The sequence below is a fragment of the Falco punctatus genome, assembly GCF_963210335.1.
Source record: "Falco punctatus genome assembly, chromosome: 4".
In the NCBI taxonomy this organism is placed as follows: domain Eukaryota; kingdom Metazoa; phylum Chordata; class Aves; order Falconiformes; family Falconidae; genus Falco; species Falco punctatus.
This window is the reverse complement of record NC_137583.1, coordinates 38,023,487-38,046,322: the sequence shown is the minus strand read 5'-3', so window position 1 is coordinate 38,046,322 and position 22,836 is coordinate 38,023,487. Positions and strand designations below refer to the sequence as shown.

The window sequence follows — 22,836 nt, the reverse complement described above, 5'->3', positions numbered from 1 at the left end:
TAGGGCGGCTTTTAGAGAAGGGCATAGGCTACCCAGTCAACCAGCAATCTGAATCTATGCCATGGTGCTTTTGCTGGGAGGCCACAGGGACCCTCAGTGCTTCCCACACCTCAGGTGCAGAGGCAGGGCTGCTCCCAGTTGTGAGGTGTCTCCAAGCACGTCCTCTTACCCCCTGATTCCTTGGGGCTGAAAGGGAAAAGTACGTCTTTCTGTGCAGAGAAACCTGGCTGCTCCAGCTGCGCGCAGCTCCGTGGAACTGATGTCAAACCCCCTTCCCACTTGGTTGTATTTTCTTTCAGATGCTTCTCAGCTTCACGGCAAAGGGTCCAATGCACAGCAGCGCAAGTTGTGACGTCTGCGAGGAGGGGAGCTAGAGCACACATAGGATAAAACCAAGAGGAACAGGTCATGAACTTTGGATACTGGCTGTGTCTTTTTTTTTTTTTTTTTTTTTTTTCCCCCCCCCCTCACAACTGGAGAGACTGAACTGCAGTGAGGAACTCATTGGTGTGTTTGCTTGGAGGCTTTCAGAGCTAAGCTCCACACAAAGGGCCACTTTGAGCCATGCCCTAATGAGAGAAGCATTTTGTAGCACTGTTTTATCGCTGCTGCCTTTCATGCATTCCCTGGCACTGGCAGGAGCTAGAACTTGCAGGGAGACTCGGGTGGCTTATATTTCTTGCAGTGGTTTCCCACCCACCTGTGTCTTTATCTGCCAAGTACCTCCAAGTCCAGTTACCTCCTTGGTTTCCCAGTGGAGGGTATGAAAGGTGCTTCTTTCTTCTGCTTTGGATTTACTTGGATAATTCTAGCACTGCCAGTGCTTTCTGAAGACATTTGACTAACTCTTCAATTGTACTATAAAACTGTGCTACAGTTAATTGGAGGACTTAACGTTTCCTGTGTGGTAAACCTAACGAACCACCTGATGTTCCCCTCTGGAGGAGAAGGAAGACTCTTTAGAGAGACATTTTTAGATGCAGTCATTGACTTTGAGAATTCTACTTCTTTTGGGTTTCGGATTATTTTTTTTTTCCCCTCCAAGGGATGCTTTTTTCCTGCTCAGTTTTATCCTCGTTGCCATCGAATGCATTGGATTGGATGGGACACTTTTCAGCATGTCACGTGTATAGGAAGACATAATTCCAGTGCCTTTTATGGTGGAGCAAGAATGGACTAGTAACACACATTTCAGCCCTGTTTTGTGTGCTCCTCAACCCTTTTTTAATCATTCTGTATTTAAAATGTATTCTGGTTTATTTAATAGAGCTTTTTATGGTTGCACATCAAAAAAAAAAGCTGCACTGTCTGGACTTCAGTGGTGTCTTGGTGACTGCAAATACAGTACCAAATCCAGCAAGAGCACCAGTTCTTATCCAAGTTTGTGCAAGTGGGTTCCAGGCCCTCCCCTAAAGCCATTCTTTCCTAGGGTCGTCGTTGTGATCTCTTTGGCGGGCAGAGGGAATGATCTAGATTAACCAAGGTCACTACTAGTCAAATGAATTCTAGAGAACAATATTGCTTTCCTCAATGATTTCTGCACTAGGATCGTGTGCTTGTCACAGCTGCAGGAATGGGGACCATCTATAATTGGGGTGTGTCTTTCTAATTTTTTTAAGTCTTAGACCTAATACTTCTCCTGAGCATGCCCTTTCAGTCTGTGCATAGCTAAGGGCAGGCTGTGGTTCCAGCTGAGTTTTATAGGGTTTGATTTTCTGCTCTCTCCTAGCCTGCCTCTTCTCAGGCCCCCACAGCTAAATCTGAATTGTGCAGTAGTAGCGCTGATCCACACAGACTTTACTGGTATTTCAAGCAGAAGCTTGCAGCCTTCCTTGAGCTTTGGGGAAAGATGCTGACACTGAGTATAAAAACAAATATCTACTTTAGTTTTCCCCAGTTTTGATAAGATCCAAGATGGGCTGTTTTCAATTTGAGCTAATACATAATTTCCCAAGATCAGTGCATTGTTTATATTACAAAAAAAAAAAGAACAAAAAGCTGCTCAGATTTAAAATTTGTTTACAGAAAATACCTAGGTTGTAGCAAAAGAGCCAAAGACAGAACTTGTGTTACTAAAACTAAGCACAGCCGTTATTGATGGACTCTGAGCAGTGGATGTCGCATGGTTCCCATTGAAGGCCTAATCCTGAGAGGTAATTTGCACCTTCAACTTCCCATGGCAGCTGAAAGAGCATTCGGACACCTGGCAGGATAGGGGCTCTCGGCGAGTGACTTGAGGTACTGGTTCTACTCCCTCTCTTTGCTTTCACTTGAATGCTTCTGCTGGGAAGCACCGTGTGCATGGCCAGAGCAGAATGCCCTCCTTCTAGGAATTTAGCGAAGCCTCTTGCCTCAGGGAAATGTTTATTTGGTGGAAATTCTGTGGGATATTTTTTTCTTTACATGCTATAATGAATGAGTGAATGGTATGGAGCAGAGTCACAGCAAGGCAGAACCACACAGAGACCTGACAGCTGATGGGGAGCCAGGAATCCGGCGTCTCTGCCTTGACGAGGCAACTTGCAACGCTTTCGTGACGGTGTGGGGAGGCAAGGCTCCCATGACACTTACTTAGTATGGCAGTTCCTTTTGGGTGTAAGAGCTGTGGCTTACTTCTTTTTTTTTTTTTTATTATTATTTTTTTATTTTATTTTTGTGTGTGTGTTGGGACTGTCTTGCTGAAGATGGTGGGGATGGTATAAAAACTGTTAATCTTGTACAGAACAACTGAATAAATTGTTTCAAAGTTTCCAAAATGCTTTTTCCCATCTCCTTACCTCTAGAGTTTCATGACTTTGTTTTCAGGAGTTTGTGTTTCAGCTTGGATGATCATCTCTTGATCATCTGTTTCTTGAGTGAATTACTGATTTACTGGTTTTAACTAAAGGCTCTTACATGGTAAGTAAATTGCAGCTTTGTTTCTAGCCGTTGTGGTGGTAGAATTTCATATTCTCATTCAGTGTGCTCCTCCTGAAGTGTGAAGCTGACATCTGCTGGAAGGAGCATGTGGGGTTCAGACCCTGGAGCCACGGTGTTATCCTGCACGATCCTTTCAGTAGCAAAGGTAAAATAACGATGTTAATCCCCAAAGCCAGGGTGGATGTGCAGTGAATGCTTACAGCTGCTTTTGTTGGTGACAGAATTTACTGGGGATCGGGTATTAGCTGGGATTTGGGGAAAAGAAATGAACATGCTCTAGGTGTGGAAGCCCCTGGTACCATCCCAGTGTACTTCCCGGTTTCCTGCAGCTGTAGACCTGTTCGTTATTAGCGCCATTAGATGGGAGTGAACTGCATTTAGTCCCAACTCTAATGCTGCTTCAGCAATTTCCCTCTTGGAAAAGGGTCAACAGCTAAAATGAACAGGTTTTTTGTTTGTTTGTGTGTTGTTTTTTTTTTTTTTAAACTTTGACTCTGAAATGGCATCTTCTTGTAAAGCCAAAGATCGAGAGGCTGGCATTATTAATAAAGAAAAACCAGCTGCTGATTGGAACCACTGCATTTTTATTTTGTACTATAAATAGAATTCCCCTCTATTTCCCATTCCCTTACACAAGTAAATGAAACATGTAGCTGCATGTAACTCCATCCAGTAAAATACCAGCACAAATGGCTTTTAACCATGAGGTAAGCTAACTGTGTTTCGAAGGCACTCTGCGTTTCGTTACAGCTGCATGCTTTACACTACCCTCTTGCGTTCGGCAATACTGCCATCTCTTCACATACTTCTTGTTGACCTCAGTGGTATGTGAATGCTCCTCCTGGATCTACGGCTGATGCCATCAAATTAAATCTGCTTCGCTCTTCCCCAGCAGCATAGGCACGTAGGTGAACAAAATGATGGTGTTTTGGTATTGATGTGGTGATTCTGTGTTGTGATGTGTAGCACACCTTTGTTTTTACAGAGCTGGTTTTCTCAGAGGACGATCCCATCATTTAGTCGGTTGTCCACGATGAAACTGGCTTACCAACATGCAGCTGACGTACCCAGCTCCTGCTGGTCACCTCGGAGTCATCTTGACCTTCAGTCTCTCTAACGAACTGCTGTACGTAGCTTTTTATGCGAGTACGTGAGTATATGTTGAGGAAACTGCAGGTTCTGCTGGGTGTTTGGACTTCAGGTACTTCACTGTCCTGAGGCTTTTTGTCTTGGTTTTTGTTAGGTTGAGGGATTAAGTAGGGATGAAGAGGGGGGAGAAGGTTTTGCTGTAGTCCCAACAACAAACGTCTTTTCCACTACTGGTGGTGCTTTTCTGCAGTGTATGACAGCAAGCAGTGCGGCGTCGCAGCGTGGCTGGGGCAGAGGCTCTAGCATTTTGGAAGACTCAAAGGAGGGCGAGGATTTGCAGTGATCTGGTAGTCTAACAAGTGGCACAGCTCTGACTAGCTGCTCTTGAGAGAAGTGTCTAAAGTGGAGGGAGCGCTGTGTAATTACTTCCAGACACCAAGACTGCCAGCTCCTGGATTGACATCTCCTTGTTGAGGTAACTGTTGTACTGAGCCGTGGTTAGCCTTCCACTCTTCAAGGCATCCTCAATTGAGAATTCCCTGCCAGACTTCCTGTCGAGGATCACAGATGATTCCCCGTTGGGACCCTTTATGGAGATCTCCTCCCAGTCGCATTCCTGACTCTTCAGTTTGACAAACAAGCTCCATTCAATGAGGCCAAGCACATGAGCTTCCTCTGGAGACATTTCTTTTCCTGTGTCGGGGTCGATGACCACAATGGAGCGCCTCAGGTGGTTCTCTCTTTGTTCCCTCTTGATAGCCACTGTCTTGAGGCGATTCTGGAGCTGCTCGATCTCTGCATCTTTTTCTCTGGACAACTGCTTCAGATCATCCAACTCTCTTTCCAAAGCTTGGAATCTGGAGTCCAGGCTTATTCCACTGTCCATGTGGGTCATGTTTCTCAAATCCCGAGCTTCTGTTGCTGTGAGTTCAATCTCTGACTGCAGTCTCCTTGTTTCCATCAGCAGGTTCTGTTTCTCAAGGTGCAGTTTGTGGTTTTCCTCCCTGAGTAAGTCTAGCTCCTTTGATGACTTGGAGTTGTTGAATTCCACCTCAGACAGCCTGGTTTCGAGGCGGTTGATATCTGCATCTAGCTCCCTCTTACGCCTGCTTTCCTCCTCCAGATTGCTCTTCAGCTTTTGAATCTCATATTCTGTGTCTCCTTTGTCCACTTGGACACTCTCTGAAAAGACCACTTTCTCCTTGACCTCCATCTTCTCCAAAGAAAGGAGCCTCTTTCTTAGGGCTTCTAGTTCGGTTTGCAAGACTTGTCTCCGGTGCTTCTCTTCTTCTAGCTCCAGCTTGAGGAGGGAGTGCTCCTTTTCTTGCTGGGGATCTTGCTGAAGGATCACTTTCTGTTTCACAGTCACTCGTTCTGTTGTCTCTCTCTCCTGTTCTTCCAAGTCATTTAACCTGATCTTCAGCCTCTGCACCTCCAGTTCAGCCTCTCTGCGGGCCTGTCTCTCTTTCTCAAGTTCTTCTAGCTGACGCTCTAGCTCAGACCGCCTCCTCTGCAGCTTGCGGAGTTCTTCACGGAGGCAGTCTATTTGCTTCAACTCGCTCTCGATGCTCTGAGAGAAGGAGTTGACTTCAGCTTTCAAGGTGGGGTCTTGCTCGTACTTCACTACTTCCTGTTGGACCACTTTCTCCTTCACCTGGAAAAGTTCCTCCTCTTTCTGTCGTACTTTTTCTTCTTGGAGTAGCCGCTCCCTCTCCAGGTCAATGTGTTTCATCTGTTCATCTGCTAGCTGCGCTCTCAGAGACTCCACCTCCTCTCTGGTCTTGGGGTCTTCCCGAAACTGCAGAATTTCTTGCACAACTTCCTTCATATGCACTTGAGGTTTGGTATCTTTCAAAGCTTGTATCTCTTGTTTCAGCTGGTAGATCTCAAGGTCCGCTCTCTCAATTGCTGCTGTTCTCTCTATGATTTCCTCCCGGAGTCGCTGTAGCTCCTTTTCGGTTTCTGGGTCATTCTTGTACTTAATGACCTCCTTAATGACTTCTTTGACTTCTACCAGTGGCCCTCTGTTCCTCAGAGCAGCCAGCTCATTCTGGCAGGTCTTCAGCTGTTCATCGCCACCTCGGTATCTCCTCTCCTGCTCTACCAGCTCCAAACGAAGGTTGGCAACTTCATTTTCAGCCTTGGGATCTGGGCGCACAATCTCACGCACTTTCTCATGGACGACCACCTTGGCGTTCTCTTCCTCCAGCAGCTGGATCTTCCTGAGCAGTTCAGCCTTTTCGCGCTCGTTGGAACGACCCTTGGACTTCTCATCTTCATACTGGCGCCGGAGCTCATTCACCTCTCTCTCAATGGCTAAGTCTTTCTCTACCTTCAGCACCTCCTTGACAGTAATTTTGCCCTCGGCAATGGCCCGTTCCTTCTCAAGACGTTTGAGTTTGTCCTGGAGGAAGCTGAGCTCTTCCTCATGCTTCTGCCGGAGGGCACTCTCCCTCTGCTTGTTCTCTTGCAACATCTGGAATTCCATCTCCAGCTGGGGATCATTCTGCAGCTTCAGCACCTCCTTCTCTGTTACTTTCTCCTGCTCCTTGTTCTTTTCACTGGACAGCACAGCAATTTGTTGGCGTAAAAGGATGACTTCATTCTCTCTGGTTCCCTCCTGCCTCCTGAGCTCTTCCAATTCTTCCTTGAGCTTCAGGATTTCATCAGCTTGAGCCTTATCTTGTTCAATACGCAGTACCTCTTTAACTATGTACTCCTGCCCTCCTTCCCTCTTCTCGTGCTCCAGAACACGCAGCCTGGTTTTAAGAGCCTCCAGCTCATCCTGGAGCACCTGGTTCTTGCGCTGCTCTTCTGCCAGGTTTTGCTGCAGCTTGTGGAAGCTCTCCTCCAGCTGAGGGTCAGGCACTTTCTTCAGCAGTTCTTTCTTAATAACGGTTTCTTGGGGCTTCTGGTTTTGCAGGTGGACAATGTTGTTCTGAATGGCTTTGATCTCTGCTTCTAGCTGTTGCCGACGCTGAGTCTCATCTTCAAGCTCTTTCTTCAACTTCCAGACTTCTTCCACGGGCCTTACGGACTTCTTGGTCTGGACAAAGTCTTGTGTCACTTGAACCTCTGGTTGCTGTTGTTGAAAAAAGAACGTGTAGTCAAAAAACCCCAAATAATCATACTTTTGGTGCTTATTTTCAGTGCCTCCTGTGACAAAACGACGGGAGGATGCTGAGCTTGGTTAATGGAGGTTGCCTGTTGCAAACACTGAACAGGGGGTATATGCAAACAGGCTGCTCTTGGACTGCTCCGTGGATTTCCAGCCTAAGAAATGCTTTCTGCACTGCCTGTTGCTGCCAGGACAAAGCCTTTAGCCTCAAAGGACACCATTCTGGTGTGGGTTTGGGAAATGATGGGGAGCTTCCTAGGGCAAGTGGGAGATGGGACTGGGGGAGAGCAGAAGGGTTGTCTGATTGAAGTGTCTGCTGCTTAATGATTCTGGGGGCACAAGACACTAGCTAGATTGGTTTCCAGTTCCAATTGTAATAGCAAAGGCAAGCAGCATGTGTGTTGTTTACGCAACTGTCCTTTGAGTATCGCATTGCTCCTGATGGCCACTTACCTGCCGCAGGAGGCTCTGAGCGAATTCCAGATTCTGCAGCCTCTGTCTGTTCACAGCATTCACTTCAGTGAACCTGGCTGCCAGAACAGCTTCCTACGGAACAAAAATGTGTTGAGAAGAGATGGTGGAACCAGGGGTGCTTGTTCAAGATTTGCTGAATAGAAACAACAGGCCCTAAAGAAGTAACCCTGGGTGCTCTTCTAAAAACCTTCTACAGCAGTGATCTGCCACACTTTGGGGGAGGAGGAGTGATTCTTGTGGGCGTGCAGTCATGTACATTCCCTACTCAAGGTCTGCAAAAAGAGATGCAGGCGAGGAAGAGCTGGGTGGGCACTTCTGCCTGCCTGACGGGCAGGGTGCGTTTGAGGCAGGCAGCAAACACCTCCCGTGTAAATAAGTAACCTGTGGCCTGCTGTCGGTGGGTATTTCTGTCTAGGATGCAGTCTTTGGCGGTGAAATCTCCCTCTCTGCTTGAAAGTCTGGAGAGGGGGGAAAACCTTTCTGGTTTTTCACTTTCCTCCCCCCACCTTTCTCCCCTTCAGAAAGTGTTAAATCCAGCTTTTTCCCTCTCTCATTCTGGCCAGCCCAGCCCAAAGAAATGGATGGGTTAAGAATGATAGAAAATCCCTTCCTCCCCCCATCCTCTGCAGTCCCCTCTGGACCAAGGTCGCTGACACTAAATATAACTGCTGGACCCGGGGTCCCATAAGCTGCCATCTGCTCCAGCTCTCTGCAGGCTGCCCCTTACTTACCTCCTCTTTCACTTTTGCAGCTGGAGACTGGAGCCTGGGCTTCTTGCTCATGTACCCATTCCGGCCGTTCTCTAGGTCAAGGATGGACCGGAGCTTCTCAGCTTCCAGCTCATAGTCCTGTGGGAAGAAGTTCCCAGGACAGTGAGATTACTGAGGCCCCGTCACACACAGGTGCCTCCAAAACACTGACTTTAATGCCGCCTTCCCTCGACCTGTGCTTTAGGGAAGCTGCTGAGGCTGGTGGGACACAGAGACCTCCCAGCAGGTCCTGGGCTGGCTGCTGCCCTGTGGCTGTAACCGCACAGTGGCAGGTGGGGGCTGGCTGTTCGGTTACTGATGCTGGGCTTGGGATGGAAACCCTCCCCCCCCAGACTATAAATCTGAGCTACCTGCCATGCTAACGGCCACATGATGTCTATGCTACAGTAGATACAACCTGGTTTTAGCTCATCGGTTGACAGAGCAAGGGCACTAGGCTTTCTTTAGGTGACTCCTTGCAGGATGTACGGGATCCTGCCCCTCTACTCCGCTCTGGTGAGACCCCCCTGTGGTGCTGCCTCCAGCTCTGGGGGCCCCAGCATAGGAAAGACATGGACCTGTTGGAGCGGGTCCACAGGAGGCCACAAAGATGATCAGAGTGTGGAACACCTGTGCTATAAGCAAAGGCTGGGAGAGTTGGGGCTGCTCAGCCTGGAGAAGAGAAGGCTCTGGGGAGACCTTCTTGTGGCCTTTTGGTACTTAAAGGGGGCTTGTTAGAAAGGTGGGGACAGACGTGTTAGCAGGGCCTGTAGCAATGGGACAAGGGACAATGGTTTTAAACTAGAAGAGGGTTGATTCCGACTAGATGTAAGGAAGAAACTTTTTACGCTGAGGGTGGTGAGACACTGGCACAGGCTGCCCAGGGAGGTGGTGGATGCCCCGTCCCTGGACACATCCAGGGTCAGGCTGGACGGGGCTCTGGGCAGCCTGATCCAGTGGAAGGTGTCCCTGCTTGCTGCAGGGGGGCTGGACGAGGTGGCCTTTGATGGTCTCTTCCAACCCAACCCTTTTGTGTGATTCTGTGTTAGTGTCCCACCAGCAGAATTGCAGTCCTTACCTTCACTGCCTGCTGGTATTGCTGAGCTGTGGCAGAGACCTCCTGCACCTCCTGTTCCTTGCTTGCGATGTCAGTGAGGAGCGCCTGGCATGCACAGAGATACGCGTCAGAGGGAACACGACATCCAAACGCACCATTCAGCCTTTTTGGAGGGTTGCCATTAAAATTGCAACACTGAGAATTGGAACCTTCTCAAGCTGCCCTGCTGCATGTAAACAAGGCACGGACAGTGGGACCTTATAGCATAAAAATAAATAAAGCTAATAAGCATTTATATTTTTCTATTTTATGTTCAGGAGCTAGCTATGTTCTATTCCTTTTAGTGTTGCTCCTTCTCCTTTCCCTGGGAGGCCCAGGGTGCTCTCGGAAATAATTACCGCTTGGTTCTTCAGCTTCATTTCCACTTGCTGGATGTTGTCGGTCTCCTGTGGCTCGTAGTTGGGTATGTTACACAGGAACTGGTTGACTTTGTCGTAGTTGGCGCGGTAGTTGGAATAGGCACTTCTTGCTTTCTGCAGGGTCTGTGTTCTGTGGGGGAAATCAGCTCAGCTTCAGCACTGTCACATCTCCTGCATTTTCTGCAAACCCCTCTTAACCTGTCCCTGCTTCCCCTGCTCCCTAAAGACAAGAGATTTGAGTCAGCTGTTCCCTTGCTAAAGCCCTTGTTGCTGTTGCAAGAGCACTTAATCCTAAAGGCTGCCCAGACCTACCCACCCAGTGGATGCCAGGAACCTTTCTCCTCCTCCCTAGACCTCCCTGGAAGCCCTTCTGCAACTCCCTGTTCCCATGATGGTGTGCCTTTCCCAGATTCAGTGTGGTTCCAGCTCCACTGTAAATATCCCAGCTCCCCAGTCCTAGCTCGATCCTGTCCTGGAGTCTTACCTGTGGTCAATTTGCTTGCTGAGGTTGTTGAAGCGCTGGTTGAGTTTGTAGAGCTCGGCTTCCTGCCGTTCAATGTCTGGGCAGTGCTCCTGGAACTTGCTGGCCAGGGTGTTGGAGCACGTCTTCGTCCTTAACAAGTTCTGCTCTGCTTCATTGAGCAGGAACCTTTTGGACTGGAGCTCGGTCCCCATGGCCTGTGGAAAAAGTAGGAGAGGGATTCTCCGGGGTTGCACACATGCCAGGCTTTTGTCACTGTTCCCTGTTAACTCCAGCCACTCCGCTGGAGCTGCAGAGGATGCTAAGGAATGGCTGGGCTGCAGCAGTGCTATGAGTTGTGGAGAAAAACCAGTCAGAGGCTTGCAGAGCTTAGGTAGAGCCATCTGGTAAAGCTGATGGGGAGAAAGGCTGGCTCTTGCTCCCTTCTCACCTGCTAACCTTTAAAAGCGTGCAGAATGTTTGGTGCTCCTCATGCACTGGCAGGAACAGGGTTTAAGGCTCGCAACAGCTCCAGAAGGAGCTGTGAAAGCTTTTGCATGCTAGTCCAAACTTGGGGGCTTGATGGAAAAGCTGAAGGAGGACAGAAAATTCTGGCCTTCCTACGGTAGAAGGATTGCTGGTTTTGGCTGGTAGCTTTTTCTAGCAGTGACTATTCTCAAAGCCCTGCTAGTGGCCTGATACTGGAAAGCGATGGACCCACGTTGCTTTTCCTAGACCATTTTGTCCTTTGCCATTAGCCCTTTCACCAAACCACAAGTTTTTAACTGGCATTTGGTTTCTGGTTTGGGGAAGGGGGAACAGTTTGCATCTAAAGTAGGTGTGGATCGCTGCAGTTAAGCCGAGGTCCCATCTCCAGCTGTGGGAGACCATCCCTTTACTAACTGGTGGAAACTTGTGAGTTGAGCAGCTGTTACCCCAGCTTTTGGAAAGTGGTTTTTCATGTGGAGCATGTCCATAGGCTAGAAATCTGGCTGGAGAAAACACTCACCAGCAGCTCTTCTTTCTTACGGTCTACCACCCGCAAATCCTCTGGTACTGTGTCATCTACAACCAGCTTGTTCTCGTAGGTAGACAGCAAGTCTCGGCCTTGTTGGAGGCTCCTCTCGAGGTGTGTGGCCACCTCCACTCTGTATGGACACAAGAGGAAAGGTGTTTCAGCCTGCCCGCACCTATCTCCTGCAGGATCCTACGTTGTGACTTAAGCCATGACTGACTTCTCTTGGGCAGCGCTGAGCAGCTGGACCACGCGGTCGTACTTCTTGTTGGTGTTCTCCACCTTGTTCTTTACCAAGGTGGCACTGCCAGTGTTTGGCACTGATTCGATGAAGGCCTCGCATTCCTGGATCTTCCTCGTTTTCTCGGGTTCAATGCGACGGACCTCGTTGGTGATGTTCTGTGGTAGGAATAAAGCCGTTATAGGAGCTGAACTAAACCTTGTGGCTACAAAGAAGCTGACCCTTGGCTGCCCAGTGTGAGAAGGGAGAGAGGTCAGGGCTGAGGGCTTGTGTTTGATGGCAGATGTCTTTCAGTCCCATAGGGGACAAAAGGATATTTTCTGTTGACTTTCTGATGACTTGGATCTCTTCTGGGGCAGGCTAGCTAGCCCTTAACAAGGAAATTGTGGCTGGGGAGCGGTTCCCAGCAGCTCTAGCTCTGTCACAAATGTGCTGGACTCATCTGGACCACTGGGCTTTGCAGCCTGATGGAGGAATGCTTGCCTGGATGTCAAAGCACTGCAGGCAGTTGGGGCAATTTGCTTTCACTTGTGGTGGCACCTGGATTTTGACGTAGCCCTTGGCAGGTGATGTAACCAGGACCTGAACTTCCTCCTAAACCGAAGGAGGTTTGTGGCACGGAGCCTGGCTTAATTAGGGGTCTGAAGGAGAGGAAAGGAGCAGGATGCTACCAGCAACGGGGCTTGGTGGAGCAGGTCCACAAGGAGAAACAATGCCCTGGACCATAAGTGTTTTCCTGCTCCTTTCTGAGCAGGTGATGGTGGTGGCAATGGTAACATCCCTGCTGTGCTCAGAATGCAGGCAGGATCAAAACCTGAGGGCTCCCCTCTCCTCCCCATAGTCTGTGCTCTGCAGTTGTCACCTTTTTCCCATTCAACCTTTCTGTGACCGAACTGAACCAGCAGCAGGGCAAGGGTGTTTGACTTCTGAGGCTGCTTAAAGGGCTGCTCCCCATCTCCACTGGAAGAAGCAACCAGCTGTAAGCATCATCCCTGCATGCTCCTGGGCTCAGGGAGTGTTTACAGCACCCAGCATACTCAGGACCACCCTGGAGACCCCCTGGGACCACAGTCCTTGCATGGCACCATCTGTCTCCTTCCACAGCCCTGTACCTTCAGGTCCTTGGAGCGCTCAGTGCTGTCCTGCACAGCCCGGCTCTGCTCCAGCGGTGGACGGAGATTTGCTGTTATTGCTTTCTCCTGCTTGTCCAGGTCGCTGTTCACTTTCTCCAGCCCTGCCAGAAGTTGGCGTCCCCGAACCGATGCAGCATCTGGATAACGAGGGGGGAGCAGGTCAGAGCCAGCTGGAAGCTGGGTCGAGGCTCAGTCCCACCAGTGAGTGCAAAACCCACGTCCCCCTCTGTTCCCTGAGCCCTGGCTGCTCTGTACCACGCGCATCCCAACACCGTTGTCCCCAGGACCCTTAGGAGATGTGAAGCTCTCCGTGATGTACCCCCAGGATCAGCCACTACCTAAGCTCAAGGCCACAGCAGCTTTTTTATGCCCTAAGCTGCCCTTCCTGAGCCGTACCTCCAATGCTGTCTGCCTTCAGCCCCTCGTAGCGCTGCTGGAGGATGTTCTTGCAGTTGGCCGTCTTCTCCTTCACGGTCACATAGCGATCCGCAATTCTGCAAAACGGGACAGTGTTGGCATGAGGTCGGAGTCAGGCTCTTGGCCCCTTGATCACGCTGGTGCTGCTCTGGGAAGGAGGGGCAGCTCTGGAGGGGCTTGTGGGACCTGGCCCCTCCAGGCAGCCATGGAGCAAGTGGGGGACAGGTGCCTTTGCCCCACACTGGCAAAGGGGTCAAGCAGCATCTGCACTGGAGGGGTGAAAGCAGGGGAGAGGCAGCAAAGGCAGGTACCTGCCTGCTGAGGGAGGGGTGGGCAGTTCCCCGGCTGCAATGGCCCCCCAGAAGAGGGGGGGACCTGGCTCTGAGCTGGCCCCACTTTGCCAGGTGGGATCGTGTGTGCAAGCAGGAAGGTGCAGGTATCCCTCCTGGAGAAAGCCTGAGGCTTCCCTGCGGGAGTCAGGGCAGGAGGCCCCTGCCAGCACTGCCAGACGGGGGATGCAGTGCTGGTGGCATGGCAGGGCCTGGGGCTGCTGGGAGCCAGTGGAAAGGCTGCTGGGGCAGCGAGAGGGTCCAGCAGGGGGCACGTACTGGTCTGCCAGCGCCATTGCTTCTGCGTCAGGCGGGGGGATCATGAAGCAGACCCCTGGGGCCCTGATCTTGTCTCCTGAGCTGTCTGCCACTTCCCAGATGTCTCCGCTGTTCTTCTGCAGGGTGTAGTGGGCTCCTCGGCTTATCTGGCCCTGGGGGACAGGAACCGGTCACAGCAGCAGGTCAGGAACCGTCACCTGCCCTGCTCCGCACCAGCAGCCCCGGGAGCCACTCCTGGGGGGCAGGACCAGCATAACCTCTAGTCCCTCCTCTTGGCAGCCCTCGCTTCTCCAAGTGTCTGCTGCTTGCCAAAGGCTCATGTGCCTGCTCCTCCCTCCCCCGACCCTCCAGGTATGAAGCCATGCCTCCTTTTTGCAACAGCCAAGGCGAGTGAATTCCCACTAGGGCAGAGATGAGAAGGCGTTCCCAAGGCTGTGCTGCGGCTTTCCACTTCGGAGAGGCTGGCAGCTGAGTCAGCCCGAGCTGCTCGCTCCTTTCCAGGCCCCCACCGCTCCCGTGGTGTCTGCCGGCTTCGCTGTCCCATCCCTTTGGTCAGCTGTGCGGTCCTGCAAAGACTGATACCGGGATGGGGGGATCCTGCCGGGACTGTGCCAGTGATGGTGAGCTTCTTTGATCAGAAACGTGCCTGGACACCTTTATTGTCCCAGCACAGGGAGCGTGGGAATGGGACAGAGCTAGGCTGTTGCAACCTCCTGAAGGGCGTGCGATAGGCACGGTGTCTGCAGGGCAGATAGAGGCTGTGTTTCCCCCAGACCCCTCCTGCACTGCTCCTCCTGAGCTGCCGAACCTGCTTTCCCACCGGGGTGAGCACTCCTCTTGTCTCTGCTGTGGGAGACATCGCTCCTTCCCCACGTGCCAGTGCCATCCCCAGTGCTCCGCAGGAGACAGTCCCCAGCAGCACCTCTGTGTTGTTCGTGGGATGAAGGAGCTGTTACCTGCTCGCCTTCGTACTCGCAGAGAGCCTCCACGGGGACGGGCTGGAGCGGCATCTCACGGCGGTACCGCAGAGGCAGGATGTGCTGGCTGCGCTCCTGCAGGGACTTCACCACTGCCTCATACTTGTCCAAGGCCTTCTCCTGGTCCTAGCACAGGGCAACAACCAAAACCAGTAGGCAAACGGGGGAAGAACAAGCTCCTGGGCTCTCCCAGCTGGGGAGGAGCATGTAACCATGCTGCCAGGACAGACTGTGGCTTCTTTTTTGCTTATGCTAGTGAAAATGGCTCCTGGGTCCTCCTCTACAGCTGTTGTGTTTCTATGCCAAGTGCTCCTGCACTCTCCTGCTCACTTTTGCAGCCAGGACTGCAGCTGGCACTGTGCCCTGGCACTAGCCACCAGGCATCGACAGGTGTTCCCTGGTGTGTGGTCCACATCTGTGTGGCTGCACATTGATGGATAGCCCCGCTCCCAGCCATCAGCTCTAATTAGAGCCCTGTGACGAGGCTTGCTGTCAGTTGCTCTATTTCTAGCTGTGCAGGTGGGTATCCCGTAACATTGAGTGGGACGGAGCATGAAGGAGGAGAGGGATGCCTCTCAGGAAGAGCTATCGGCTGTCCCAGGACATGTGCATCATCTGGGCTTGCTGCAGCATGCTTGGGCTTGGGCTGGGCCAGGCCAGCGGCTCAGCTCAGCACAGCCCTTCCCAAGTGGGCGATCTCGCAGCCCAGCTCTCGGCAGCACAGCAAGTTCCACAACCTCCTCTGGCAGCAGGTCTAATTATGCTCCCACCCTTAATCAGCGCTAACTCAATGAAAGAACAAATAAAAACCAGCCCAGTGAGCAATTATGTTGCTATGGGAGAGGCAATCTCTAGCTAGAGGGGAAGGAAGAGTCGGGTGAAGGCCAGGCAGCATGATCCTGCTGCCTACCATGGAGAAAGCTGGGCTAGATGCCTGCATGGGCAGGGATGCCCCTCCATTGATGCCACAGGGATGCTGGCTCCCGCTGCTGCCTCCCCTGTGGTCCTGCCTCCGCCAATACTCACATCCAGCTCCCGCAGGAGAGACTCGAGCTGGTATCTGTCCTTGAACTCTGGGCTGAATTTTTGGTCCAGGTCTGTATCCACCTTCTTCAAGAGCTCCTGGGCATCCTTAGTGTCTTTCTGAAACTGGAGAAAAGCAAAGTCTCTTGTGAGAGAGGGTCCTGCTGAAACATGGAACGGACCCACCCCAGCACCCTGGTCCTTGCACTGCTACAGCATCGATGGTCACCAGGAGCTACAATGGGCACCTAGACACCCAGAAGTATATGGAGAGAGGCAAGGCATCACTATTTCCCACGCTCAGGACAGCAGATCTAGGGGAAAGACAACCAGTGGCAGTTATTGCATGGTCATCTCCTGCAGAGTTGTAAAATCCCCCCTTTCCCTACCTTCGATTTTGTTTCACTTGGACAGCATCATGATGGTGCGTGGTGTCTCCATTGCCAGCGCCCAGGAGAAAGCAGAGCTAAGCCCTTCCACACACAAACCACCCCCTGGGGCGGTTATTCTGGCAGATACCCACAAAAGGCACTGCCTGGGCTGGGCACCACAGTTCAGCTTTGGCAACAAACTCATCATGTCAACACGCCCAGGCTGTGGGAGAGGAATCCAGCCCAACCTGCTTCCCAGCAGAGCCTCCCTGGCTGTCAGATGCAATTTATCCAGCAGACATCCGTCTGCCGAGCTCAGCTGGGACGCTGAGCCGTGGCGCAGGGCTCCCTGGGGGGCCAGCTCTGCTTTCTGCAGGTGCAGTTTCCCCACTTGGACCTGTTCCGCTTCCGAGTGGAGCATGTGAGGTCTCCCCGTGCCTTGTTTTGGGGGTGAGGTGCCTCTGCAAGATACTTCTGCTGTCCTGCAGGCAGGGATGCCAGCGCCAGACTGCGGCTCTGGAACCTCGGCACTGGAGCGGATGCTCTTTGCACGTCAGGCTTTAGCCAAACAATTACTGACCTGTGGTGCTTGAACAATTAAGACTTTTGCTTTGTCAGCTCAGGGTGGCCCTCCTAGCCTTAAAAGCCCTGTAGACTAGAGGACTCAACCCCTTCTACTGTTCCCAGAGCAGCAGGAGTTTGTTCGTATTCTGGGACCTCCTGCAGCCCACCACCTACTCCCCAGGCTGCAGAGTCCTGCTGCCCCCAGGGAACTGGTACCTTGTGGAAGTCCTCCATGAACTTCAGGTGGCTCTCCTCACAGATCAGCAGGTTGAGGTACTCCTTCCAGTCGGCGTGCACTGCCTCGATGTGAGCCTGTGACAGGGGGCGGGAGGGGGGCATCAGCAGGGTGCCCTGTGGTAGGGGGGAGCCTGAGCTGCCCACCAGAATGTACCAGTTTCCATCTTGAGCCAACAACTCCCTGGCTGCCTCAGAAGCCACCCAGCTGCTCTCAGGTCAGAGCCAGGCTGGGAATACCGAACAGCTAGTCCAAAGCTGGGATGCTCTGGTGGGAGTGTGGGGTTGGAGTAGAAGGAGGTGGCAAATCCTGTTGTCTTATGTCCTTCTTCCCATCAAATGTGGGACTGCCACCATAATTTATCCTTTGTAGGCAGGTACAGGGTAATCGCCACAGGAATGAGGAAGGTGGGAAGAGCTCTTTAGGTTTATCTGGGCTCCTACAATGGTGTTTACACACCTGCAGGTGAAGGAGGCTTTTTTCCCACTTGGCATCCCAGGAAGTAAAGTCAAGAGTTGCGCTGGCACCAGGTCTCGCATTGGAGAAGGGCTGGGCGAGTCCCCCAAGCTGCGGGGTGGGTGGGTAGGATGGAACCATCCCTGATGCTCACCTCGATGGCATTCTTCCCAGGGTGATTCTGGGTGAGCAGCTGATCTCCATCCGCATGCAGCTTGTTGATGGCCTCCTCCTTCTCCTCCAGCTTCCGGTGGATGAAGTTCTAGATGGAGAGAGGTGAGATACTGATCCCCGTGCCAAGAGAGGGACCCTGGCTGCGTCCTACGGCTGAGCTACTCTGAAAGGGCCTGAACAGCCCCACAAGATGGAATGTGTGATGTTCCCCCGCAGCAGCTTTCGCTTTTCCTTCCCTTGCAGATGTTGCTAACAGTGTGACTCTTGCCAAGTGAATGCTGAGGTAAGGGAGAGAAACTTAAGAGAACGAGGAAACTGCCGAGCTTCCTCATTGTGTTACCTTTGGCAGGAGGTCAAGACTAACCTTATTATCCGCATGCTATCACCTGTACATCTCAAAGCCCTTCGTGATGGAGTGGGGGAAACTGAGGCACGGAGGAAGGGACGTTCCCTGCCCCCATCCAGCCCTCAGCCTGCTCCTCTGGCTCTGTGCCCCCCTCCCCTGCTGCACAGCACCCAGCCAGCATGGGCCAGGCTGCTGGGGAGTGGACACAGACCTCGTACTGGCGGCGGCGGCTGGGGTAGTCCAGGTTGTGGTCGCTCCAGTCATAATGGGTCCTGTCCTTCGCCTGCTGATCCAGCCAGTAGAGCTTGTTGGTGCAGCGCTGCATGTAGTCCTGCAGGGAGTTCAGATCCTGCTGCCGCTGCTGGGAGCCGGCCTGGGAAGGGGCAGAGGGGACAGCTCAGCCCAAAGTTCCTCTTAATGGGTCCCCTGAGGGTGCCTGGCCACTCCGGCAAGGGAACCTTCAAAAGGGCTCTGCCCCTGGGATCCCAGAGGGCTCTTACCAGCAGCTTCTGGTATTTGGCTTGGAAGTCGCTCTTGTATTCCTGGTAACAGAGAATGAGCAAGGTAGGAGTTAGGAGCATGTCTCTGGAGAGTGGTGTTCTGGCGGGGGTTTAAGGGTGGAGTGGGATGTGGAGGTTATGGGATTTGCCTCATCGTAAAGCTAGAGTCGGTGTACGATGCTGGGCACTGCAGCTAGGTGTGGACCTGGGCACCCACCCACCCTGGTCTGGGCTGTGGCAGCTTGGCTGGTGGGATGCCCTCCCCTTCATCAGCCACTCGGGACAAGGCCAACCTTGCGGGGCAGTAGGGAGAGCGGCATGAGAGCTGACCTTGTTGCCTTCCTTGGCAATGTGCGGGCCAATGGCCATGACCTCGTTGTGGAAGATGTTGTGCTCTTCTACTTGGCTGTTGACCAGCGGCAGATCGGTCCCAAAGCCCTTGCTGTTTAACGCGTCCTGTGGCACACGGGAGTTGGTGTTAGCAATGGGGGAAGGGGATGGGGCAGTTAAGACCTAAGAAACTCTTCTTGGAGGTGGCCATGGAGCTGGGCATGGATGGGTTCCGGTGTTGGGTGTTGGCAGCGTTTGGTTGGTGCCCAGGAGCACTTTGGTGAAATCTGCCATGTGGCCATGGGAAAGGCGGTTTGGAGTTTTAACTCTTTTCTGGCTGGAAGAGTGTAGGGAGTAGGATAAATTAAAAAAGAAGGGCTACAGAGTACAGCCTCAAGCAGGTGGTGACTGGGGATGCTGAAGCAAGGACCCAAGAGGAGAGGCTGAGGCTTGTTTGGCTTGGGGAGGAGAAGGCTCTGGGGGATCTAACAGCATCCTTCTTGTAAGGTGGTTGAGAAAATGGAGCAGGCTGTGCAGGGTGGTGTGTGGTAGGGAGATGAGAGATGACAGGCATGAATTGAAACGGGGGAAGCACAGACTGGATATAAGGAGAAGCTTTTCCATTCTCAGGACGGTGGGGTGTTGGAGCACACTGCCCGGAGAGGGTGTGTGTGGTCTCCATCCTTGGATGGAGAACGGCAGAGGTTTACCCAAGCTCACCCAGGAGGTCAATGGCCAGGCTGGCACACCCCCGTGGGCCCCCCATCCTCCAGAGCTTTTCCTTTCTCAGCCCAGCTTCCAGTGGTGATGCCACTGCCATCACCTGCCCCTGGTGCCACAGCCGCTGGCCTTGTCCCATCATCTCCACACCCTCCCCTGCCACCCCACACCCCACCTCCTCCCTTGCTGCTCCCAGTACAATGCTGCCAAGAAGGTTTCCAAGAGCCGCCTTCTCCACGGGGAGATGCGTAAAGTCCTGTCCAGCTGGTGCTACTGGCCAGGCAGGGGCACTGATGGTCCCCTTGGTACCTGTTTCTCCTCGATCACTGTTGACCAGTTGACCTGGGGCTCAATATGCTGCAGGGGGAAGCTGTAGATCTGGTCATGTTTCACGCGCAGGTTTGCCACTCGTTCCTTCAGCTGCCGGATGCTGTGGGAAGGGAAAGGTGAGGACGGGATGCAGGGTGTGGGCATGGGCTGGCATTAGCATCGATAGCTGTAGGTCGTTCTCTCCCAGGCACCCACAGAGCGGGGGGGACTGTCCTTAGGGGAGCTTGGAGAGCCCTGCACTGCCATGCAGGCTGGCAGCAGCCGCATTGTGCAATCAGCTGGGGAAAGGGTGAAAGTTCCTGTGCACCCATCCTCTGCCAAAGGCTGCTCAGCATGTCTGCCAGCTCAGGGCAGGCTGGTGCAAGGGGAGAGTGTGGTCTGCAATTGCAGTGGGCAGAAAACACCCTGCCATGCTTTGTGCAGCGCTGCTATCGGCAGGTGTGCAGCCGTTCTCACTCTAGGGGTGCCCAAGGATGGCTGTGGGTTACACACCTTAATGTGAATTGGGGTGCAGAGGAGCTCGCGGTGATGCCCCAGCTGCAGGCAGGAGCTGAGCAGAGCCCCTGGAGAAGCATCCTCCCGCCCTGCAAGGCTCTGGGGACAGGTGTGTGTGTGTCCCAGTACTCACTCTTCTGTGATCATGTCACCCTGGGGGTGCTTCATGTGCCGGGCGATCGCTGCATCTCCATCCAGCACGTAGAGCAGTTTGTCGGACTCGGTGAGTTTCTGAGCAGTCAGGTCCTTGTACTGCGCTAGCTGGCATGCCTTGATCTTGTGCAAGTCCTGGGCAGGCAGAGAGCAGGAGGAAGGGTCACGAGGGGAAAATAAACAGTACCCGAGAGGTCATCCCGCCACACTGCCCCTGGGCACGGAGATGGGCAGGAGCTCTGCCGTCTCCTGTCCTCCTGGTGATGTCTTTGGCTTTCCTCTCACCCATGCCAGCCCCGAGGGGTGGGAGGCTGTGTTGCCTCAGGAGGCATCGTCCCCTTTGGGGGAGGAGGATGGTTCAGGCCCCTTCACCTCCGCCTTAGCCACCTGCTGGGATGCACGTCCAGGGGTGCACATCCCTGCTCTGCACAGTGCTACCCAGCCCTGGGTAAGGAAGAATTTCAGGGGCCCATCACCTGTTACACCCTCCCACCTCCTTCCCACAAGCCGGGGGAGCCCCCACACCCCTCCACTGCAGCCAGGTACCCGCTGCAGGGCAGGGCAGCCCCACACACGTGCCATAGGAGAGGACACGAGGGCACAGTGAAATGGGAAGGGCTGCGGTGGGAGGGAGCGGGGGGACAGGGCTGCTCGGAGGAGCCCCCGAGCACGGGGCCACGGCTTGCTTACGTTTTGCATTCGGGAGTCGGTCTCCACAATGTTTTTCTCCACCTGGTCAGCATTTTTCTGCAGGCGCTCTATGAGCTCGGTCAGCTCTTTGCTGGAGATGCTGGGGAGAAAGAGGGGGGACTGGTCACCCCACAATCACGGCCACCGCCCCACGCTGCTGCCAGGGGCTGCCCTCGGGGTGCCATGACCCCGGGGGTGGCCGGGGGCCAGCCGAGCCTGCCAGGCACCGCAGCTGCGCGTGACTCACTGCTGCCTTGCTAACACTTTCCAAAATACTCGGCTGCGCTGCCAGGAGGGGGGTGGCGGGTGGGGACACGGTGTCTCCCACATGGTGGAAATGGGAGCGATGCAGTAGGCGAGCCTGAGCCTCCCTTGGCTTTGGAGCAAGAAAGAAAAGAGCTGTTCATAGGGGACAGGGAGAGCGGGGGGGTCCTGTGGGGAGATGGAGGAGCCTGAGCAGCAGAGAGGACCCCGACCCCCACTCACGCAGGCGAGCTGGCCTGTTTGAGGCTGTTGTCTGTGCCTGTAGCCTTGTGTGCACCCCACGTCAGGGTGCAGCCCTGCCTTGGGGCCCATGCTGTGCCCCTCCATCCACAGCCAGAGCTTCCTTGCTCTGCAAGGAGTTATTCACAATTTAAACCAAACAAAGGGATGGGGCAGCAGACATTGCTTCTCTCTTTCAGTGCTCTGCCTCTTGCTAGGCACTGGTTTTTGCTCCCCGGGTGACTCTGGTCCAAGCCTCTCTGTTTCCAGCTGGGCAGGCAGGGTGCGGGGCCAGCCCAAGTATTCACAGCAAAGTCACCACAACCCGTGAGGCAGCGTTTGCATTGCCAGAGTTATTTTAAACATTTCATCTCCTTGCTGTTGCTTTGGCCGCAAGGAGAGGGCCCAGGGGGCCGCGTGCCAGGGCTCTGCAGCCCGGAGGCAGAAAGCGGGGTGTGCTCCCCAAGAGCCCTGCAGCCAGGGGGCTGGTGGCAGGGCTGGGGCTTGTGTCCCAGCTGTGCTGCTTCACCATCTGGGCTTAAGCTGAAGGTTGGCTCACTCCAATCCCAACCACTTACGGAGTGGGGATAATGAATCTTAATGACCTCGTTATGTGGTGGTGGAATTAATCTTTATATGGCACTTGGAAACGTTAACTGCTGGTATAGCTGCTAGGAGATGAGGTGTGTGTCTCCTGCAAAGGCTGAAGGGCAGAGCAGAGTTTTCTGGTGGAGCACCAGCAGCCCAGCCGTACCCATGGCGTGGAGGGTTCCTGCATCCCCAGGCGGACAGCATCACCCAGCGGCTCCATCAGCCTGGCTCCAGGGGGTTCTGCAGCACCTGGGTCCTTCACGGGGCAGGGGCTGACCTCGTGAGCTTCTCCAGAATGGCACGAGGCATGTCCTCCCGTCTCCCACAGCACGGGGGGCCAAAGCAGAGAGCTGACACGGCTTGTTGACCGAGGTGGTCCCCTTCCAGTGCTTTGCAGTGGCTTCCCTGGACATGTGCCCATGCTCCGCTGCCAGCAGGTAAAAGGAGTACGTGGTCCTCTCAGCCCCGTGCCCCTCGGGGCCTGCATGCTGCCTCCTGCAGAGACATCCCAGCTCGCTGCCTTTCCAGTGTGGGCACTGGGGAAAAAAGCTGGGCCAGCCTGGGTCTGGCCAGCCTCCGTCCTGGCACTGGTGCTGAGCTTCAGGACGTGTTCCTGCCTGCCTTGCTTGCTATCGCTTTCAGTGCGGCAGAACATAACAAAAGCGAGCTCTGGGCTTGTTCCTCCCTACCTCGAACCCT

General features: G+C 53.4%; 2 protein-coding genes across 5 annotated transcripts in view; one reads left to right on the top strand and one right to left on the bottom strand.

Moving 5' to 3' along the window:
- Positions 1 to 2,756, top strand: part of UBN1 (ubinuclein 1) — a 28,143-nt gene extending 25,387 nt beyond the window's left edge. For all 4 annotated transcript variants that reach the window (XM_080387360.1, XM_080387358.1, XM_080387359.1 and 1 more), the window contains one exon: positions 300 to 2,756. In XM_080387360.1, coding sequence (XP_080243486.1) covers positions 300 to 352 — 53 coding nt within the window. In that variant the 3' untranslated portion in view covers positions 353 to 2,756. The remainder of the gene's footprint in view (positions 1 to 299) is intronic.
- Positions 463 to 22,836, bottom strand: part of PPL (periplakin) — a 37,046-nt gene continuing 14,672 nt past the window's right edge. Inside the window, exons 2-22 of the mRNA XM_080387337.1 lie at positions 21,064 to 21,163; positions 20,354 to 20,508; positions 19,705 to 19,825; positions 18,676 to 18,801; positions 18,346 to 18,387; positions 18,057 to 18,218; positions 17,480 to 17,587; positions 16,851 to 16,946; positions 15,703 to 15,825; positions 14,656 to 14,802; positions 13,700 to 13,851; positions 13,071 to 13,168; positions 12,654 to 12,811; positions 11,521 to 11,699; positions 11,295 to 11,433; positions 10,310 to 10,503; positions 9,805 to 9,955; positions 9,428 to 9,511; positions 8,332 to 8,448; positions 7,580 to 7,672; positions 463 to 7,090 (exon numbers count right to left, since the gene is read on the bottom strand). Coding sequence (XP_080243463.1) covers positions 4,406 to 7,090; positions 7,580 to 7,672; positions 8,332 to 8,448; positions 9,428 to 9,511; positions 9,805 to 9,955; positions 10,310 to 10,503; positions 11,295 to 11,433; positions 11,521 to 11,699; positions 12,654 to 12,811; positions 13,071 to 13,168; positions 13,700 to 13,851; positions 14,656 to 14,802; positions 15,703 to 15,825; positions 16,851 to 16,946; positions 17,480 to 17,587; positions 18,057 to 18,218; positions 18,346 to 18,387; positions 18,676 to 18,801; positions 19,705 to 19,825; positions 20,354 to 20,508; positions 21,064 to 21,163 — 5,230 coding nt within the window. The 3' untranslated portion in view covers positions 463 to 4,405. The remainder of the gene's footprint in view (positions 7,091 to 7,579; positions 7,673 to 8,331; positions 8,449 to 9,427; positions 9,512 to 9,804; positions 9,956 to 10,309; positions 10,504 to 11,294; positions 11,434 to 11,520; positions 11,700 to 12,653; positions 12,812 to 13,070; positions 13,169 to 13,699; positions 13,852 to 14,655; positions 14,803 to 15,702; positions 15,826 to 16,850; positions 16,947 to 17,479; positions 17,588 to 18,056; positions 18,219 to 18,345; positions 18,388 to 18,675; positions 18,802 to 19,704; positions 19,826 to 20,353; positions 20,509 to 21,063; positions 21,164 to 22,836) is intronic.